The sequence below is a fragment of the Rhinolophus hipposideros genome (assembly GCF_964194185.1).
Source record: "Rhinolophus hipposideros genome assembly, chromosome: X".
Classification (NCBI taxonomy): domain Eukaryota; kingdom Metazoa; phylum Chordata; class Mammalia; order Chiroptera; family Rhinolophidae; genus Rhinolophus; species Rhinolophus hipposideros.
In genome coordinates, this window is record NC_138046.1 from 86,748,728 (window position 1) to 86,763,653 (window position 14,926).

A 14,926-nucleotide genomic window follows, 5' to 3' on the forward strand; every position below is an offset into this window, starting at 1 on the left:
TACCAAGAAACAGTCATGGAGATAGGAGTCTTATCCTGAAAATGAAAAACAAAAGAAAGAAAGAAACAAACAAACAAAGCTAAGTTTCAAGATGGAAAGAGCAAATGAATGTTATGTCATAGGTTGACTCACAATTAAGAACCAACAAACTGAGATACCATTTGCTCAAACATTCTGCTGTCTTGTAGGGGTGAATGCAAAATAAAAATGAACATGATCAAAATGATTTTCGCAGGTCTAAAAGTCTAAAAGATTGAAGGTGGTTTCCAATTTGAATCATCTCTAAGGACTTTAAAAAGATGGGTGATAGACACCCAAACTGAAGTTTTATTAAAGAAAAGTCAGATCAGCATATCATGCAGACAGTCCAGAAGGCTGAAAAGAAAGGATTAGGGAAGGGAGATGAGAGAAGCCTGTGAGAGACGTTGCAGTGACTTGCTGGGGCACAGGGCCGGCCGAAGTGTGTTGAGAGGTAGTGACAGGTGAGGAAATGGAAGCAGAGAGTGGAAACGTCTGCAGAAAGCTGACTGTGAAAGGAAGGGTGCCACAGTATGTTCCTTGGCAATGAAGAAGAAGCTTCAAAAGAAGAGGGCAAGAGGCTGGACAGGTGAGAGAGAGTGGGAGTATCCTGTTGAGTCAAAACTGAGTTGTCACAACTTTTTTTTAGTGAGGTTTAGTGTCACAACCTTTTTTTTTAGTGAGCTAGTGTGAGGCCCATTGAAAACTCACTACCTGCCTGTGGCTCCAGAGAGGACATCTCAGAGAAGGATAGTAACTTGCTCAGGTCAAGACTGAGAAATCAACATAAGATTTAGTAACAAATTCACTTGACTATTACTCTGTGTGTGTGTGTGTGTGTGTGTGTGTGTGTGTGCACGCGCGCATGCGCACGCACTTTGGTCTATTCCAAAAGCCCAGTTCAGAAACTACAGCCTCAAGCATGAACAGATGAGCAGAGATGTTCTGGGCCCTGCCGAAAAGCTGATTCTTCCAAAAGGCACAACATTGTTAATTGGCCAGCTTTTCAATGGATGCTCTTTCCTGTAGGTTTGTTTAGGAGTGGAAACAATACTGCTAGTCATAAAGTTTGCTGATTCCTGGCTTGGTCATCTCAGTGGGGCAAGTGCAAGGCCGTGCCAGGAACTCCAGATGACTGGAACATACACAAGTTCTGTGCTACCCATAGACGCCAGCGCTGAGCCAGGGTGCGGCTAAGCCTGGGCAGGGGGCATCCTCAAAGTGCTTCTTTATTTAAACTATGCTCCGGGGCAATGTTTCATAATGACCCCACACACCTAGAGCATACGCACAGAGCAGCCTACACACACAGCTCCACTGTGTTCGCTGGCCTGCTTGCTTTACTTTCCATCCCTCTAGGCAAGGTCCACAAATTAGCAGCCTTGTAACCCTCCCAGGACCCGGTTCTCGGGACCTTCGGAAGAAAAAGGCAGTCAGAGGAACATGAATGCGCTAATCGGGAAACCAGCGTTTCAGCCCACTCGGCCACGCGGGCCATCCACTCTAACGACTTTCACCTCTCCTCGCCTCGGCTGGCTGGAGGGGCGGGGAACCCGGCAGTAAAGAGGAGGACCAAAGTGGGGGCCTGCTTGAATGAAACAATGTAACAATTGATGTGAGGCCTCGCCTCGCTCCCACTCCCCAGCGATCCTATAGGCGAGGTCCCAGTGACTGCCCCTCCTCATTGCTCCGTTTTCTTGTCCATTACGCGCTATCCCTCCGCCTCTCCTTCTTTCTTTTCTTTTCTTTTTTTTTTCGTTCTCCTTCCCCCCCCCCCTTTCCCCCTTTCTCCAGCTCCGTGTCATTTCCTCCTTGCGCTCGCTCGCGGCCCGAGCGTCTCCAGCCCGGAGAGTAGGCGGAGCAGGGCGGTGCGGGGTGGCGTAGCGCTGGAGGGCGATGGTGGCGGAGTTGCTGGGGGCGGAGGCAACGTAGCCCCCGCGGAAAAGGAGCCCCGCGGCGCCTGAGCCGAGCGGAGGATGGAGAACCGGCCTGGGTCCTTCCAATACGTCCCTGTGCAGTTGCAAGGGGGGGCGCCCTGGGGCTTCACCCTTAAGGGGGGTCTGGAACACTGCGAACCGCTCACGGTGTCGAAGGTAAGAACTGGCTGGCGGCTGTGTCCCAGCGGTGCCCAACTTTGAATGGGCAAACGGGTGTGCAGGCTGCCGTGGGACAGGGCCCTCAGACCAACTTTGAAACTTGGCCTGGGCTGGGGGTTAAAGCCCCCCTGTGGCGCATTAGCAGCACCGAGGGGTCTTGCCACCAGCCCAGTCAGAGACACCCCTTAAGGGTGGCGGGAGCACGGATGAGAGCAAGGCTGGCCCCGGGCTAGAGTCCTGCGCGCAGACACACTCGGGAGGCTCTGGGGGCAACTTTTGCTCCCCCACGTCGGGGCGGCTGCTCCCCTCTGTTTGACTGGAGGAAGTGGTGGCTGGTGGGGGTTTCTTCTTAGAAGTTCCCGCGCCCCTGCCGGACAGTGAGGGGTGAAGGGACAGGCAAGGCGGCTTGGCAGCTTTCTCAGCAGCGTTGGCCTTCCGTCGACCGGCGGGCTGTCCCGCCGGGGCAGGTTGCAGGGCGAGGGTCTGGTGTGGGAACGGAGATGAGGCATTGGTGCCTGTCGTCAGCCTCACTTCCCACGGCCGGACGCGCGCACATCCATTCAGCTGGCGGGGCGTTGCTGCTGCCGCTTCGGCTTGGCCTTTCCCTCCCTCCCGAGTCCTGTCCCAGCGCCGGCGAGATTTCCTGCACGTTGAGAAGTGTGGAGGAAACTTTGCGCCATGGAGCGCAGCTGTGCTGGAGCCGCCGCCGCCGCCGCCACCGCCACCGCTGCCGCCGCCACCGCCACCGCCAGGGTTTGTTTGTTTTAGGAGGCTGTGATCTGCTGGAAGCCAAGTTGCAGCTGAGGACCTGGGAGAGGACCTCTCCCAAGTGCTCCAGTATCCCCAAGGAGAGCCATCCCTGGTAGGGGTGAGGATGGGGGGCGCTGGGGTTGTTACTGGGAAGAGAGATTTGTAGGACGACACACCTTGAGGCGCCAGATTGCCAAGTAAATGAACCTCATGTACTTTATCCCAGTTTTTTGTTTTTGTTTTCCTTAAATGCTCACATCTGAAAAGCCCTTCCAACCCGCTCAAGTTGCAGTTGGGGTTGTAGATGTGGGTTCGGGCTGGAGATAGAAAGATGTGACTTCTCAGTAGGGAACAAATGTCACTTTTTCTTTGGCTTCTTAACATTGGTGACATCTCAGTGGTGGTTAGTGAATGCCGGTCCCCCTCCCCCCCAGGAACCTGTGCTGCTTTTCACCTTGCATTGGAGCTGCTGGTTAACTTGTAGTGTAGGGGTCATTCAGACCTTGGGGCCCACACTCTTAGCAACCCTGGGGTGTTGCCATGGGATGTACCCATCAGCTTGAGCTGTCTGAGGTATGCTGAGGCAAAATTTTGAGGAGCTGTCAGGGAAACCTAGCATCTTTATCCTCCCCAAACACCAGTCACCAGCCCAGATCTTCGTCAAGCACCCTCTTCTCCCATATTAGTCATGTATTTCTAACCAGTCTGATATGCCTTTGTCACCCACTGTCATACCCCCTCTAAAGGTATTCCACCAGTATTCTCTGGAGGGAGTAATAAGCCTTTCTCTCTCTCTCTCTCTCTCCCCCCCTCCCTCCCTCCTTCCCTCCCTCCTTCCTTCCTTCCTTCTTTCCTTCCTTCCTTTTTTTTTTTTTTAAAGAACAACAAAACACTCTCAAACAACCATTTTGGAGAGGGTAATCCCGGCCTTCAGGAATTTCTTCTAATCAAACTCCTCTCTCCCCTTTTTTCCACCAAGGTCACAACTGGCTATGCAGCCCTCCATGGTCTGGCAGTTCCTCCCTTTTCTTTTTCTGCTTATACCACCCACAGAATTTCCACAGTCTGCCTAAACAACCTGCCTTGGAGTGGTCATTTTTCACCTCTGCCCAAGGCTGACCAATCCTGAGAGGCACCACAGAGAGTGTTTGCTACTGTGGTGCTAGATTGTTTTGTGAGCCAGCACTAGCATGGCAGGGGGTGTTACTAAGTATGGGGCAGCCAGCAATTTGTGGTCTGGCTGGGGGATTATTTGAGGGTAGATGAGGGTTTCCTTGGCCAAGCTGCTGAGGAAGTGACTCGTGTGTTGAGAGGCAGGGTGCCTTTTAATGATTCCCTTTCCATTGAATATAAAGTTGACCTCTATTATATGAATGCTCATTATTACACACATTTGGAGATGCAGGGGGTAAAATCATTTCTCCCATCCCTCCTAAATAGTGTGGCTCCTTACAGTAAAAACCAGCTTTTTATAACCTGGTTAGCCCCAACATTATATAAAGGGGCCATAGTATTTTTTTAAGTGCAGTGGTTGCCTGTATTTTTTCTTTGCCAAGACACTCTGTGGCACATTTCATTAATCCCTCTTTTCATTTTTCTACCTTAGTTTTGTTTTCCCTTATGCTTCAGGACAATACAGCTTTCTTCTTGAAAATAGCCTCAGTGTGTACACACTGGTGAGGATGGGGTAGAAAGGCGTAGAAAGAGAATCGCATTGGCAGGTGAAAACTTGGATTCAAATCCTTGCTCTGCCACTCAGTAGCTCTGGGATCCTGCATCAATTACTTGCTCGCCCTGGGCTTAGGTGTCCACATGTAGGTGGTTTTTAAATAAGATTATGATGGTCTAGTAGTCAATACTTTATGCTAGCTTTGACCCTTTTCTCCTCAGAAGGGTTGTGGACTGAGGAAGAAGATGATGCTTTGTTCCATTTGTGTACAGGGTTCCTGTTTATAATGTGTCTCACATCCCTTATTTCATTAGCGTCTTACAGCCACCCTCTGAGGCAGTCAGGGAAGGTTATGGAGAAACTGATAGAAAAACTGGCTGTGACTCACTGAGTGACTTGCCTAAATCTGTCATATAGTGAGTCAATGGTAGGCTCCAAGTCTATCATATTTTCTACCACTTGGGGAGTTTCTTGATACTTCTGGTAGTACCGCAGTTTGTAAAGGCGCATGGGTCAATAATGTTCAGGGATGTATCTAGTCTTGGCAGCTTCCCACCCCAGTGATCCTTTCCATGCCAGCCTATGGTTCCACAGTAGGTGAAGATTGGGTTGCAGACACTCCCTGATGGAGTCTAAACTCAGGGAGTAGGAGAGGACTATTTTGGTGACTCCAAATCACTTGTGATGATCTCACGTCAGGCAGAGACGGAGGGAAGGTTCAAGAACCATGGTGGGAAATGGAGAACCTCCTTGAGTGTTATGGGAAGATAAACAAACAGGATTTGGAGATGGCCTGTGTAAAAGGTGGAGGCATTTGGGGAGTGGACAAATTTGAGAAAAGGTGATTAGTGGGAAAAGAGTGCATGGAGTGTGAAAGTCTACCTTATATTTGTCATGGGAGAAGCTTTGGACCAGGAAATGATCATGTTGGGGAAGTCACTGATTTCTACCAGCTCCTGTGATTTCCCTGAATGTGGGGAGTTTAGCTGCCAGAGTTATGGAAACTGGTACAGTCTACTCCTGACAATCAGATGACAAAGAAAGAGGAAATGTTAAAAAAAAAGCTACTGTTCATTATCCCAAATGTTACAATGTGGTTTATAATTTCCCCATACATCGTGGTGTTCCCAAAGAAACATGACCCACAAGGGAATTGGGCCCATGACCTTGGTGTTATTAATTGTTTTGGTTTGTGTCTTATACTACCTCATCGATCCAGGGCGGCTGTCTGGATGAAGTGGGGATTCTCTTCTAATCAGCTATGTCTATTTTGCTATCTTAGGGTCCCCCTCTACAGTGTAGACAGCCATCTATGAACTTGGCTCCCTGTACTGGAAAAGATCCTCTTTGGGGATGGGTGACCTTTCCAAGGTTCTGGCACTAATGATTTTGCATCAAATAGGACCTCTTAAAGGCCTCAGAAAGTCACATTGTATCCTCTTCTCTCTCTCTCTCTCTCTCTCTCTCTCTCTCTCTCTCTCTCTCTTCTCTCTCTCTCTCTCCCTCTCTCTGTCTCTGTCTGTCTCTGTGTGTGTGTGTGTGTGTGTGTGTGTGTGAGAGAGAGAGAGAGAGAGAGAGAGAGAGAGAGAGAGAGAGAGAGAGAGAGAGAAGCTGAGCTATAGAGTCAGGTTCCTATACTCATTTTGTTACTGGGAATGTGCACTGAGCTTGGCTGAGGGTGGAGACAAGAAAGGGTAGAGACCACTGTGGGGGATGCAGGAAAAGGAGAAGGAGGAAAATTGGGTGGGGAGGATAAGACAGGGCAGAAGACAGGCTTACCCCCTACATATTTGCCCTTTCCCTGGTCTGTTTTTGGTGGCAGCCTCCTTCTGGCACAGTGAAGGAAGTAGGAGCTATAGTTACTGCCCTGTGACAAAGTAAGGGGGTGGGGGTGTAGCAAGGAGGAGAAAGAAGCTTCACATCCTCTACTTAATGAGCACTGATGTCACTATATCATGTCACCTTCTCTAGACCCAAGTCTCTATTGGCAAAAGTGGGGTTAGGCATACCTGCCCAGTCTTTGTCATCAAAGATGGTATGAGAATGAATTGGGGAAACTCGAATATTGTTTGCTGTCCTTAGCCTAGGAAAATGGCAGGGCATGTTCTTTAAGTTGTTTTTAGGCCTCCCCCACCCACAGTGACCTTGTTTCTAGAAGAAGCACACAAAGAGGCAGTTGAGATTTCAAGAGGACATGGGTAAAGTCAGATTGACGCTCTCTTGTGGCTGGCAGTAAATTTGGCTGTAATTTGGGTGCAGAGGTTGTGTTATATGAGAAACGATATTTCCTGTGAAACATTTTCAGCTGTGTTACAGGCTGGACTCACCCCCAGACCAGGGCTTGGCATTCACGAAGGAAACTTCATGGGGTGTGCTTCTTGGAAACTTAGTCCAACCTGGTTTCTTACATGAATACTCTCATCATCTCTGCCTCTAGAATCCGCAAAGATGTCTACTGCCTCAGTTCCCCAACTGCTATCTTCTCCCAGAAAGTGGAAGGCCTTTGGGAACATGAGATAGGAATTGAGGGAGGTAGAGCAAGAAACGCAGGTGGTATGTCTGGTAACCCTTGGCTGAGCTTCGAGTACACACTACTTCTGGGCCTACTGTGCTATCATAATACACCTGGTACCCTAGTGAGATGCACACGTGTGCACCCTGAAGTGAAAAAGGCCAAGGCTTTTAGAGAGTTTTCCTCACCAAAACCTCAGACAAAGAAAATAATTCAATTCCAGCTGGATGACACTTGAGTGTTGTCCCTTAGAAAGAAATTAAAACAATTTATCCGTTTGCTCTTCCCAATCCCTTTCCAGGAATTTTTCTTAAAGGGAAAAGAAAAGAGAGACACAGACCTGAGATTGGTGTTTATGGAGTGATAATCTGGAGGGAACATCACAGGTTTTGTAGTTAGGCTTCTTCAGAGCCAGGGGGGGAAAGAGATGCTGGCCCATCTGAGAAAAGTTAATGAGGAACAGCAGAGATTAAGTGAAGGGCTGTTCTCACTAGGCGCGCGCGCGCGCGCGCGCACACACACACACACACACACACACACACACACACCCTCCATCCCCCACCCCAGGGCAGATTCAACTCAGGGCTGCTAATCTAATGCTGTTCTTGGAGGAGACCTAGAATCACAGATTCTGAGTGAGGAGGGCCTTTTGGAAGTCACAGGGTCTTAGTCTTAACCAGTCCATGAGCCTACTGTGCAGTAGCTCTGAGCTTATTCTCCTGTGGTCATGGGGGAGCTCACTTCATTATTAGGCAGTCCATTTCACTGTTGGAAAGTTTTGACCGTGGGCAGCTTTTTCTTAAATTGAGCAGCAATCATTGTCCCTCTACCTTACCTACCATCCATGGGTCCTAGATCTACCTTCTGGGACCACACAGAGCGAGGGTGCTTTCTCTGTCTTAGCACAGCCTTTGGCAGGTCTGAAGACAAAGAGTTTGTCCCCTTGTTTCTCTTTTCTGGGCTGAAGAGCCCTAGCTCTTTCAGCTATTGCATGTGGAATCTGAGATCCATCCTCCTCTCCTGTTTCCTCCTCTCATTCTGGATGCATGCCAGCCTGTCCATGTTCCTCTTGAATTATGGAGCCCACAGCTGAATACAGTAACTGAGGAGAGTCTGACCAAAGTTGAGTAGGACCATTCTTTAAAAAAAAAATACAGCTGAAAGACCACTTTGGCTTTTTCTGGAGTTCGTGCCATGTGAAGATCCTGCATCACACTAAGCCTTTAAGTGGAGTTAATCTGTGCTGCTGCTAAGCCATACCTGCACAGGACCCCTGCACAGGCATCTGGGATAGCCACGTAACAAATTTGGGAGGGACACATTTCACCCCTTACTATTGATTTAGAATTGCCCCTAGCTCAGGCCAACCTTGGGAAAAGTGTTCTGAGGGAGATGAAAGAGAGGACATAAGCCCTGACTTCAAGGAGCATGTATGTTTATACAAAGAATTACAGAGAAGGAATTTGTATAACAGAAGAAGGAAGTGGCATTTGATGAATAGTTTCAAAGTCAAAACTCTAGAACATCAGATTTATTTTATTTTTTCCCAACTGCTAGCTTGGAATTTGTAGGAGTAACCTCTCTAAACTTAATTTTCCTCTTCTGGGCAAAATAGGTATCTCTAATATTGAAGATACTGACTATATGTGACATACAAGCAGCCTCGAACTTAGAGCCCCATGTAGAAATTTTGACACGGAAGCCCCTGTCCCCAACCCCTGTCAGATACTTATGTCCCCGCACATCGCCATTGGCACTGACTGTAAATACTCCTACTGTTGCTGTAATCCCTGGGTTCTGAGGTCCTTTGTTCTGTACCTGGAATATGCACAAACAATGACTCCTGCTGGAGGTCTTGCACCCACAGCCTCATCCCCCCATGTCTTCATTTCCAACAGTTTGTCATCTAAGCTCAGCAAATAAATACCTTTTCTTGCTACTAATGCCCTGACCAGGGAGTGTATTGGAGTGGAACTTAATCCTCATTATTACTGAAGGATGAGAGACATGGAGAAGACAGTGTCTAGGACGCATATCCCATGGATACAATGTTATTGATCGTAACTGGGTTCAGAAGAGTTTTAGAAAGGCCTATTTAATTCACAGTTGGTGACTGATGAAATTACAGAATCTAACTACCATTTATAATATTCTATCTACAGAAAATTGTATTCAAAGTTCCAAGCTGCTTATTTACAAAAGGTATTCTTGGAGAGCAATCCATTCATAAGTTAGGGACAATAAGTGCTCTAGATACCTCTGTTACGCAGATCTGGATGGGTTTGGGGTCTCTAGTACTATTAGTGCCCAAGATGCTCATATCCTTGAGTAAGTGTGTGCATAGTATACAAGTATGCATGGTTAGATTTCTCTCTGAAACTGAACTCCAGATTTATCTGAGTTATCTTGTTATAAGCAAGTGACCCTTTTATATTGCTTTTGTTGGTACCTAGGTCACGTTCAGCTTCTGTGGAGCCAATATTTTGTCTCCTGGTTCTCCCCTGAAATACCCGCTTCAGACAGATTTCAATTAAGTCATTAATGAATAAGTTGAGATATTTTTCCTGGCTAAAGTTTGTGTTCCAAGGACTGGGATGGGGTAGAGGTTTGTCTCCTTACACCGCTTTGCCCCATCCGGTGTAAATAGGCCAAGTGGAGAGATCGTCTTAGGCATTAGTTTTGCGAGGGATGATCCGTTCTTCCTCACATCACACTGGCATGTTTACTTGGCACAAAGCCATCCTGGCTGGGCACTGAAGTTGCAAGGATCAACATGACTTGGTTTCTCAAAGTAATTAACCCCTCCATCCCCTTTGACTTCACCTTCACTCCCTCTCCTCTGACAATGTGAGTCTCTGACTACGCCATGTCACAGAGTGAGCATGACCTAGTAGCAACAGAGACACATTTTCCATGCATCCAGGCTGCCCTGCTTTCATGTCCTGTCTTTGATTACCAGCCCCCTCCCATCAGCACCAGTTGCTTGAGGCCTGTATTTTGGACTGTCTGATTCAAGTGCCATTGCCTCTTTGTTCATTCATTGACTGTTCTGCCCTCTGTCCAAAACCCAACTTTTTCCTCTTCTTTGGTCACAGTGGGCCCTTCTAGTCTGGTGTACTAGCTTAGTCCCTCTTGGCTTAGCCATGCTTCCGGTGCAGGGTGAGAGAAGCTCACAGAATTAAGGTTGATGAAGTTTGAAAACACTCAGCAAATTGATAGCTGAATTAGGGGGAAATTTTCTCACGCTGTGTCTCTCTCTATCCTGTTTCAGCAGAGGACAGGACCTTTGCCGTATTCCTGATACTCTCATCAATTTGCTGAGTAATCTTGCCTTGTTACTTCACCCCTCTGTACCCTCCTGTTTCTTCTCAGACTCTCCGTGGGGCAAGCTTTTGCTTTATTGAAGAGGCGCTAAGGGCTCAAGGATCCTTTCTTGGTCTAGGCTGTGGAAGTGTGAAGGTTGATTGACAGCAGGCTGTTCTTACAGTGCGTTGCTTTTCTCCACACTACTGCTTCCTATCTTTCCAGAAGTGGCTGTTTCCTGGTATGTTCTCAGAGATGGCATGCGGCATGGTCTGTTAACTTTCACTCAAGTCTTTTAATGTTACATCTGTGAGGAATGTGGGAGGTGGGACTAATTTGACAGGATCAAGGGTTAAGCCCAGTGATGGACAGACCCTTTGTGGTGTCTTTGGCCCCCACCCTAATGCCACTCAGCAGATTCCTAGCTGTATGGTCGTCTCTCTTCCTGAGCCTCTGGCAGGGAACTTTTGAATGGTTCCCCTATACTGCCTTTCATGGTCCATCAGAAATTGATTTTTCTTTGGGGGAGGGGGTTGGGGGTGAGATGAGGTAGGGCTAGGAGTAAATCTGGTTCGACTAGTTATTCTGGAAATGGGCTAGAGTCTCACGGCTGCAGCCCCATCTTTGCTTATGAGAAGATGACACGTTCAAGCTTTGTTTTTGTTGGGTTTCTTTGCTGTTTTCCATTTCTTTGTGTTTGATGTAAGCAAAAGCTCCTGTAAAAAACTTCTGCAGGTAGGCAGCTTTTGATAGCATCTTATCTGACTGAGATGGCGAGTGATGACATCTTGGAGTCTCAGGGGTGAGTAAGTATCAGGTCTTGACTCCCATGTTCTTTGGAGGACTTGACTGAGAGTTTGGAGCTCTGTGTAAATTTATATTTGCAATGAGGGAGTATCAAGACAGGCTGACAAGGGGACCAGGCAAGGACCTAGGGACTCCACTTGTGTAGATGTGCCTCACTGGGTAGAGGCCATGTACTTTGGTTGGATCTCAGCAACCTCTTGAACCCAAGGTTCAAGATATGGCCTAGATATGGTGGGATGGAAGAGGTAGTGGACCTGCTATGTGGCAAATACTGCTGTTTCTAGGTGTTTTACATATATTCTCATTTAATTTTTTCAGTAACTCTTTGAGGTAGATATCAATGTCCCCATTGTGCAGATGAGGGGGCTGAGGCTCAAAAATCTTAAGTTATATAATAGACTCCAAGTCACACAGGAAGTGGAAGAGGCGGCATTCAAATTTACTTCTCTCTGACTCCAAGTCCCAGGTTCTTTCTATAATATCATGTTTTCATATGTGAAAGGAAGAAAGTGAGAAAGAGCTGGATAAGAATACGAGGGGGAATGAGATAGAGAAATGAGAGAAAAAAAATATACATAGAGAGAGATTGATTAGAGAATCAATCTCAATTTAGTGTAAAACCGGTAATATTACCAACACGCCCCTTAGGGTTCAGGGTGAAAGGAAGGGTTTTGAGGTGTTTTATTTTAAATCTCAAATCAGTATAAGGGGTATGAGTTTGGATTCAGGAGACCTGAAGTTCTGACTTCGCTTTATTTATTTATCACTGGGCAAGTCATTTCTCTCTGTGTGTCTCAATTTCTTCATTTGCAAAATGAAAATAATAAAACTTACACTTTTTTTTCTGGTAGGGAGGGTGATTGATTTTATCTTTCATATACTCAATGTGTATGTGATTTAAGAAAGAAAGACAAGGCCTTCCACAGGTGTCCCTTATTAAACAGCAGTTCTCTTAAGAGAATTTTGAACTTGAAAAATGAAGTTTCTGAAGTTACCAAGTTATTGAGAGTTTGTGTCAAATGGGAGGATGCCTTTAAATCTGATGCCTGCTCCTGCCACAAGTTGGAAGACCAGAGAGGATTTCTGGTTAATGTCTGAACAGCCAGCAATTTGAAAAGGCTATACTAAACCTTGTTTGTCTCCTACCTAAGAACCCTCAATGAAACCTCCAACCAATCAATCAACACACCAGTCAACACATTTGTCAAGTACTTTGTAAAGTGCCTAACTCGAAACTAGAGACTTCAAGAGATAATCACCATAGAAGACCTCTTTCCTGGAGATGACAGTTTTGTTGAAGAGAGGCACTACTGCAAGTCCAGGAAACCATGGGGTAGGATCTAGGAGCAACATTTTTCAGTGAGAAAAGATTTCATTATATTTGTGGTTGGGGAGCTTTGTGGAAAAAGGAAGAAGAATTGGAGCTAGGCCTTGAGGGATGTACTATAGAATATAAGAAGGTTGGGGAGGAAGAAAAGCATTCATTCCAGTCAGTGCATGTGCTGTATGTCCTCAAGATACAGATAGGAGACTGAGGCCTGTTGGTTCACCCCACAGTGAACTAACAGCATGAGCTCCACAAGGGCAGGGGATGCGTTGTTTTTTCATTTACTCACTTATTCATTCACTAACTTATTGAGTACCCGTTCTAGGAGCTGAGCTATTCTTCCTGTGGCCTATGAAGTCATCACAGAGCTCCATAAATTTCACTTGTATTTGTTTTCTAACAAATGCATCCATAGTGCATATCCTGGACCAGGCACTGGTTTTCTATTTTAACATATATTAACTCATTTATTAACCTCATTTTACAGATGAGGAAATTGGGGCATAGAGAGGTTAGGTAATTTGCCCGATGTCGTACTGCTTGTGTGGCTGGATAATTGAATCAATAGATCTCTGCTTGATTGTTGCAAAGTGGTGATTTATAAAGGTGAATGGCTTTGAGCCAGTTATTCTGAAGAACCTAGAAAACTGGGCTATAGAATGGCTTCAAGTTGGGAGTAGGTAGCCATTTTGTTGTTTGGGAGGATTAGAGTTAATGTGTTAAAAATAAAGCCCCTAGCACAGTACTAGCCACATTGGTGCTTCCACGAGGAAAGAGTTGAACTGAACAATAGCAGGGCACATTTTGAGGGAATCAGTCATATTGGCAGTGTGCTGACTGTTGTGCATTAGCAAGTTAGAGCTGAAGAAGTGAAGGACAGGTAGGACTAAGAGGAGAATCCAGTATTTCTAATCTAGAGGGTTCTAAGTGGTGATGGGGGGTGAGGGGACTAACCAGTTGCAGTTCAGCTTGGGATCTTCTGAGACTGAGGTGTCTGTAGGACAATCAAGTTAAGTCTCATAAGCAGTTCAAAAATCAAGAGGATTTGTTTGCTTAAGGCCACTGATCAGTTAAAACAACAAATCATTATTTTAGGAACATAATGGTTAACATAGACAATTTACTAATCTGCTGATTGTCGTGCAAATTAGATAATTGCCAGACAATCTCATGCCCCAGCACACATTGGAACAGGCTTGCATTGTTATTTAATTGGCCTTTCTGGTCATAGCTTGGTCTTGCTCTCTCCTCCAATCTGCAGGATGTCTGGTGACCTCAGGTGTTACTGGTTGAAGTTCTTTCTGTCTCACTTAGTACTTTTAAGTGATGGGGAAGTTAAAAAATCAAACAAAAAAAGTAGAAGAAACTGCCAAAAGGCCAGACTTTAGACATGAAGCTTGAAATGTTAAAATGTTCTAGGCTGTGAAAAGAAAACCTCAGTTGACTTGCCAAGATGTTTAAGGATTGTTTTCTCTATATGAAAAACACAATGTGGAGGTTTGGAAAGCAAACCTCAAACCACTGGAGTTTCAAGTCGGTGCTGCATTTTTGTTGTTAGCACTTTCATATTCTCTGCATAGTGTCGTGTTATTAATCTGTGAATATCGTTGTTACTATTTCTACAGTAGTATTGGTTCTTAAATGTGACCTTCGAGAAAGCACTGTTAAACTTGCAAGTATTTAATTGCCTTCAGTGGTGTCTTCACCAAACTTTCATTCTGATTTTTATATTAAAAATGAGGAGGAAATAGGGATTTATTTTACAAATTCATTTGCTGCAAGTTTTGGTGGAAAACACTGCTTTATTATTAAGATACTTGCAAATTTGGAGTGATTATCTGACCCAAACCCTAGCCCTTGATGCTCTGAATACTTACAGGTAATTCTCAGGAAAGTTTACTTTGTGTGCAGAAGGGCCTGCCGATCTCTCTCCTGCCCCCATCTTCTTAGATCTGCTTTCTAGATCCGTTACTTCTTTTGTGCAGCATCACCTGCTTTTCTGCGTGGTGAAACACTGAAATTCAGAATGTTGTGAAGATACTGGTGCTTTGCAATTTGGTCTGTTCACTCCCTCCCTACCTCTTTGTAGACAAAACTTATTTCTTGTTAAAAGGCTAATGGGCACATGGGTTCCTTTACCTAACTCTCCTTTCTGACAAGGTGAAATATCTTGTAATTTATATTAGACATTGATTTGCTGGGGGTATGTTTGTGAAAAAGACTACTTGAGTGCTCTGGCTTTTACAAGAGTCAGCTTGCTAACTTCTCTCTGTTGTGTGAGCCCTGCCTGGTGGGAGGATTATACTCTCTCCCCTCTGGATGTAAAGGGTTAAATAAGTACTTTTCATGTTTTCCTGTGCCGTTGGCTGGAGAAATGTGCAGTGTTCTGAAACCTGCTCAGGCCCTGCACATACTGTATCTGCTTAAGGAAGGCTTTGGCTCTT

The 14,926-nt window shown here is 45.9% G+C and overlaps 1 protein-coding gene across 2 annotated transcripts in view; it reads left to right on the plus strand.

Annotated features, from left to right (window-relative positions):
* The first annotated feature begins 1,963 nt into the window (after positions 1-1,963).
* Positions 1,964-14,926, plus strand: part of SHROOM4 (shroom family member 4) — a 249,998-nt gene continuing 237,035 nt past the window's right edge. For both annotated transcript variants that reach the window (XM_081042969.1, XM_081042970.1), the window contains exon 1: positions 1,964-2,111. In XM_081042969.1, coding sequence (XP_080899095.1) covers positions 1,995-2,111 — 117 coding nt within the window. In that variant the 5' untranslated portion in view covers positions 1,964-1,994. The remainder of the gene's footprint in view (positions 2,112-14,926) is intronic.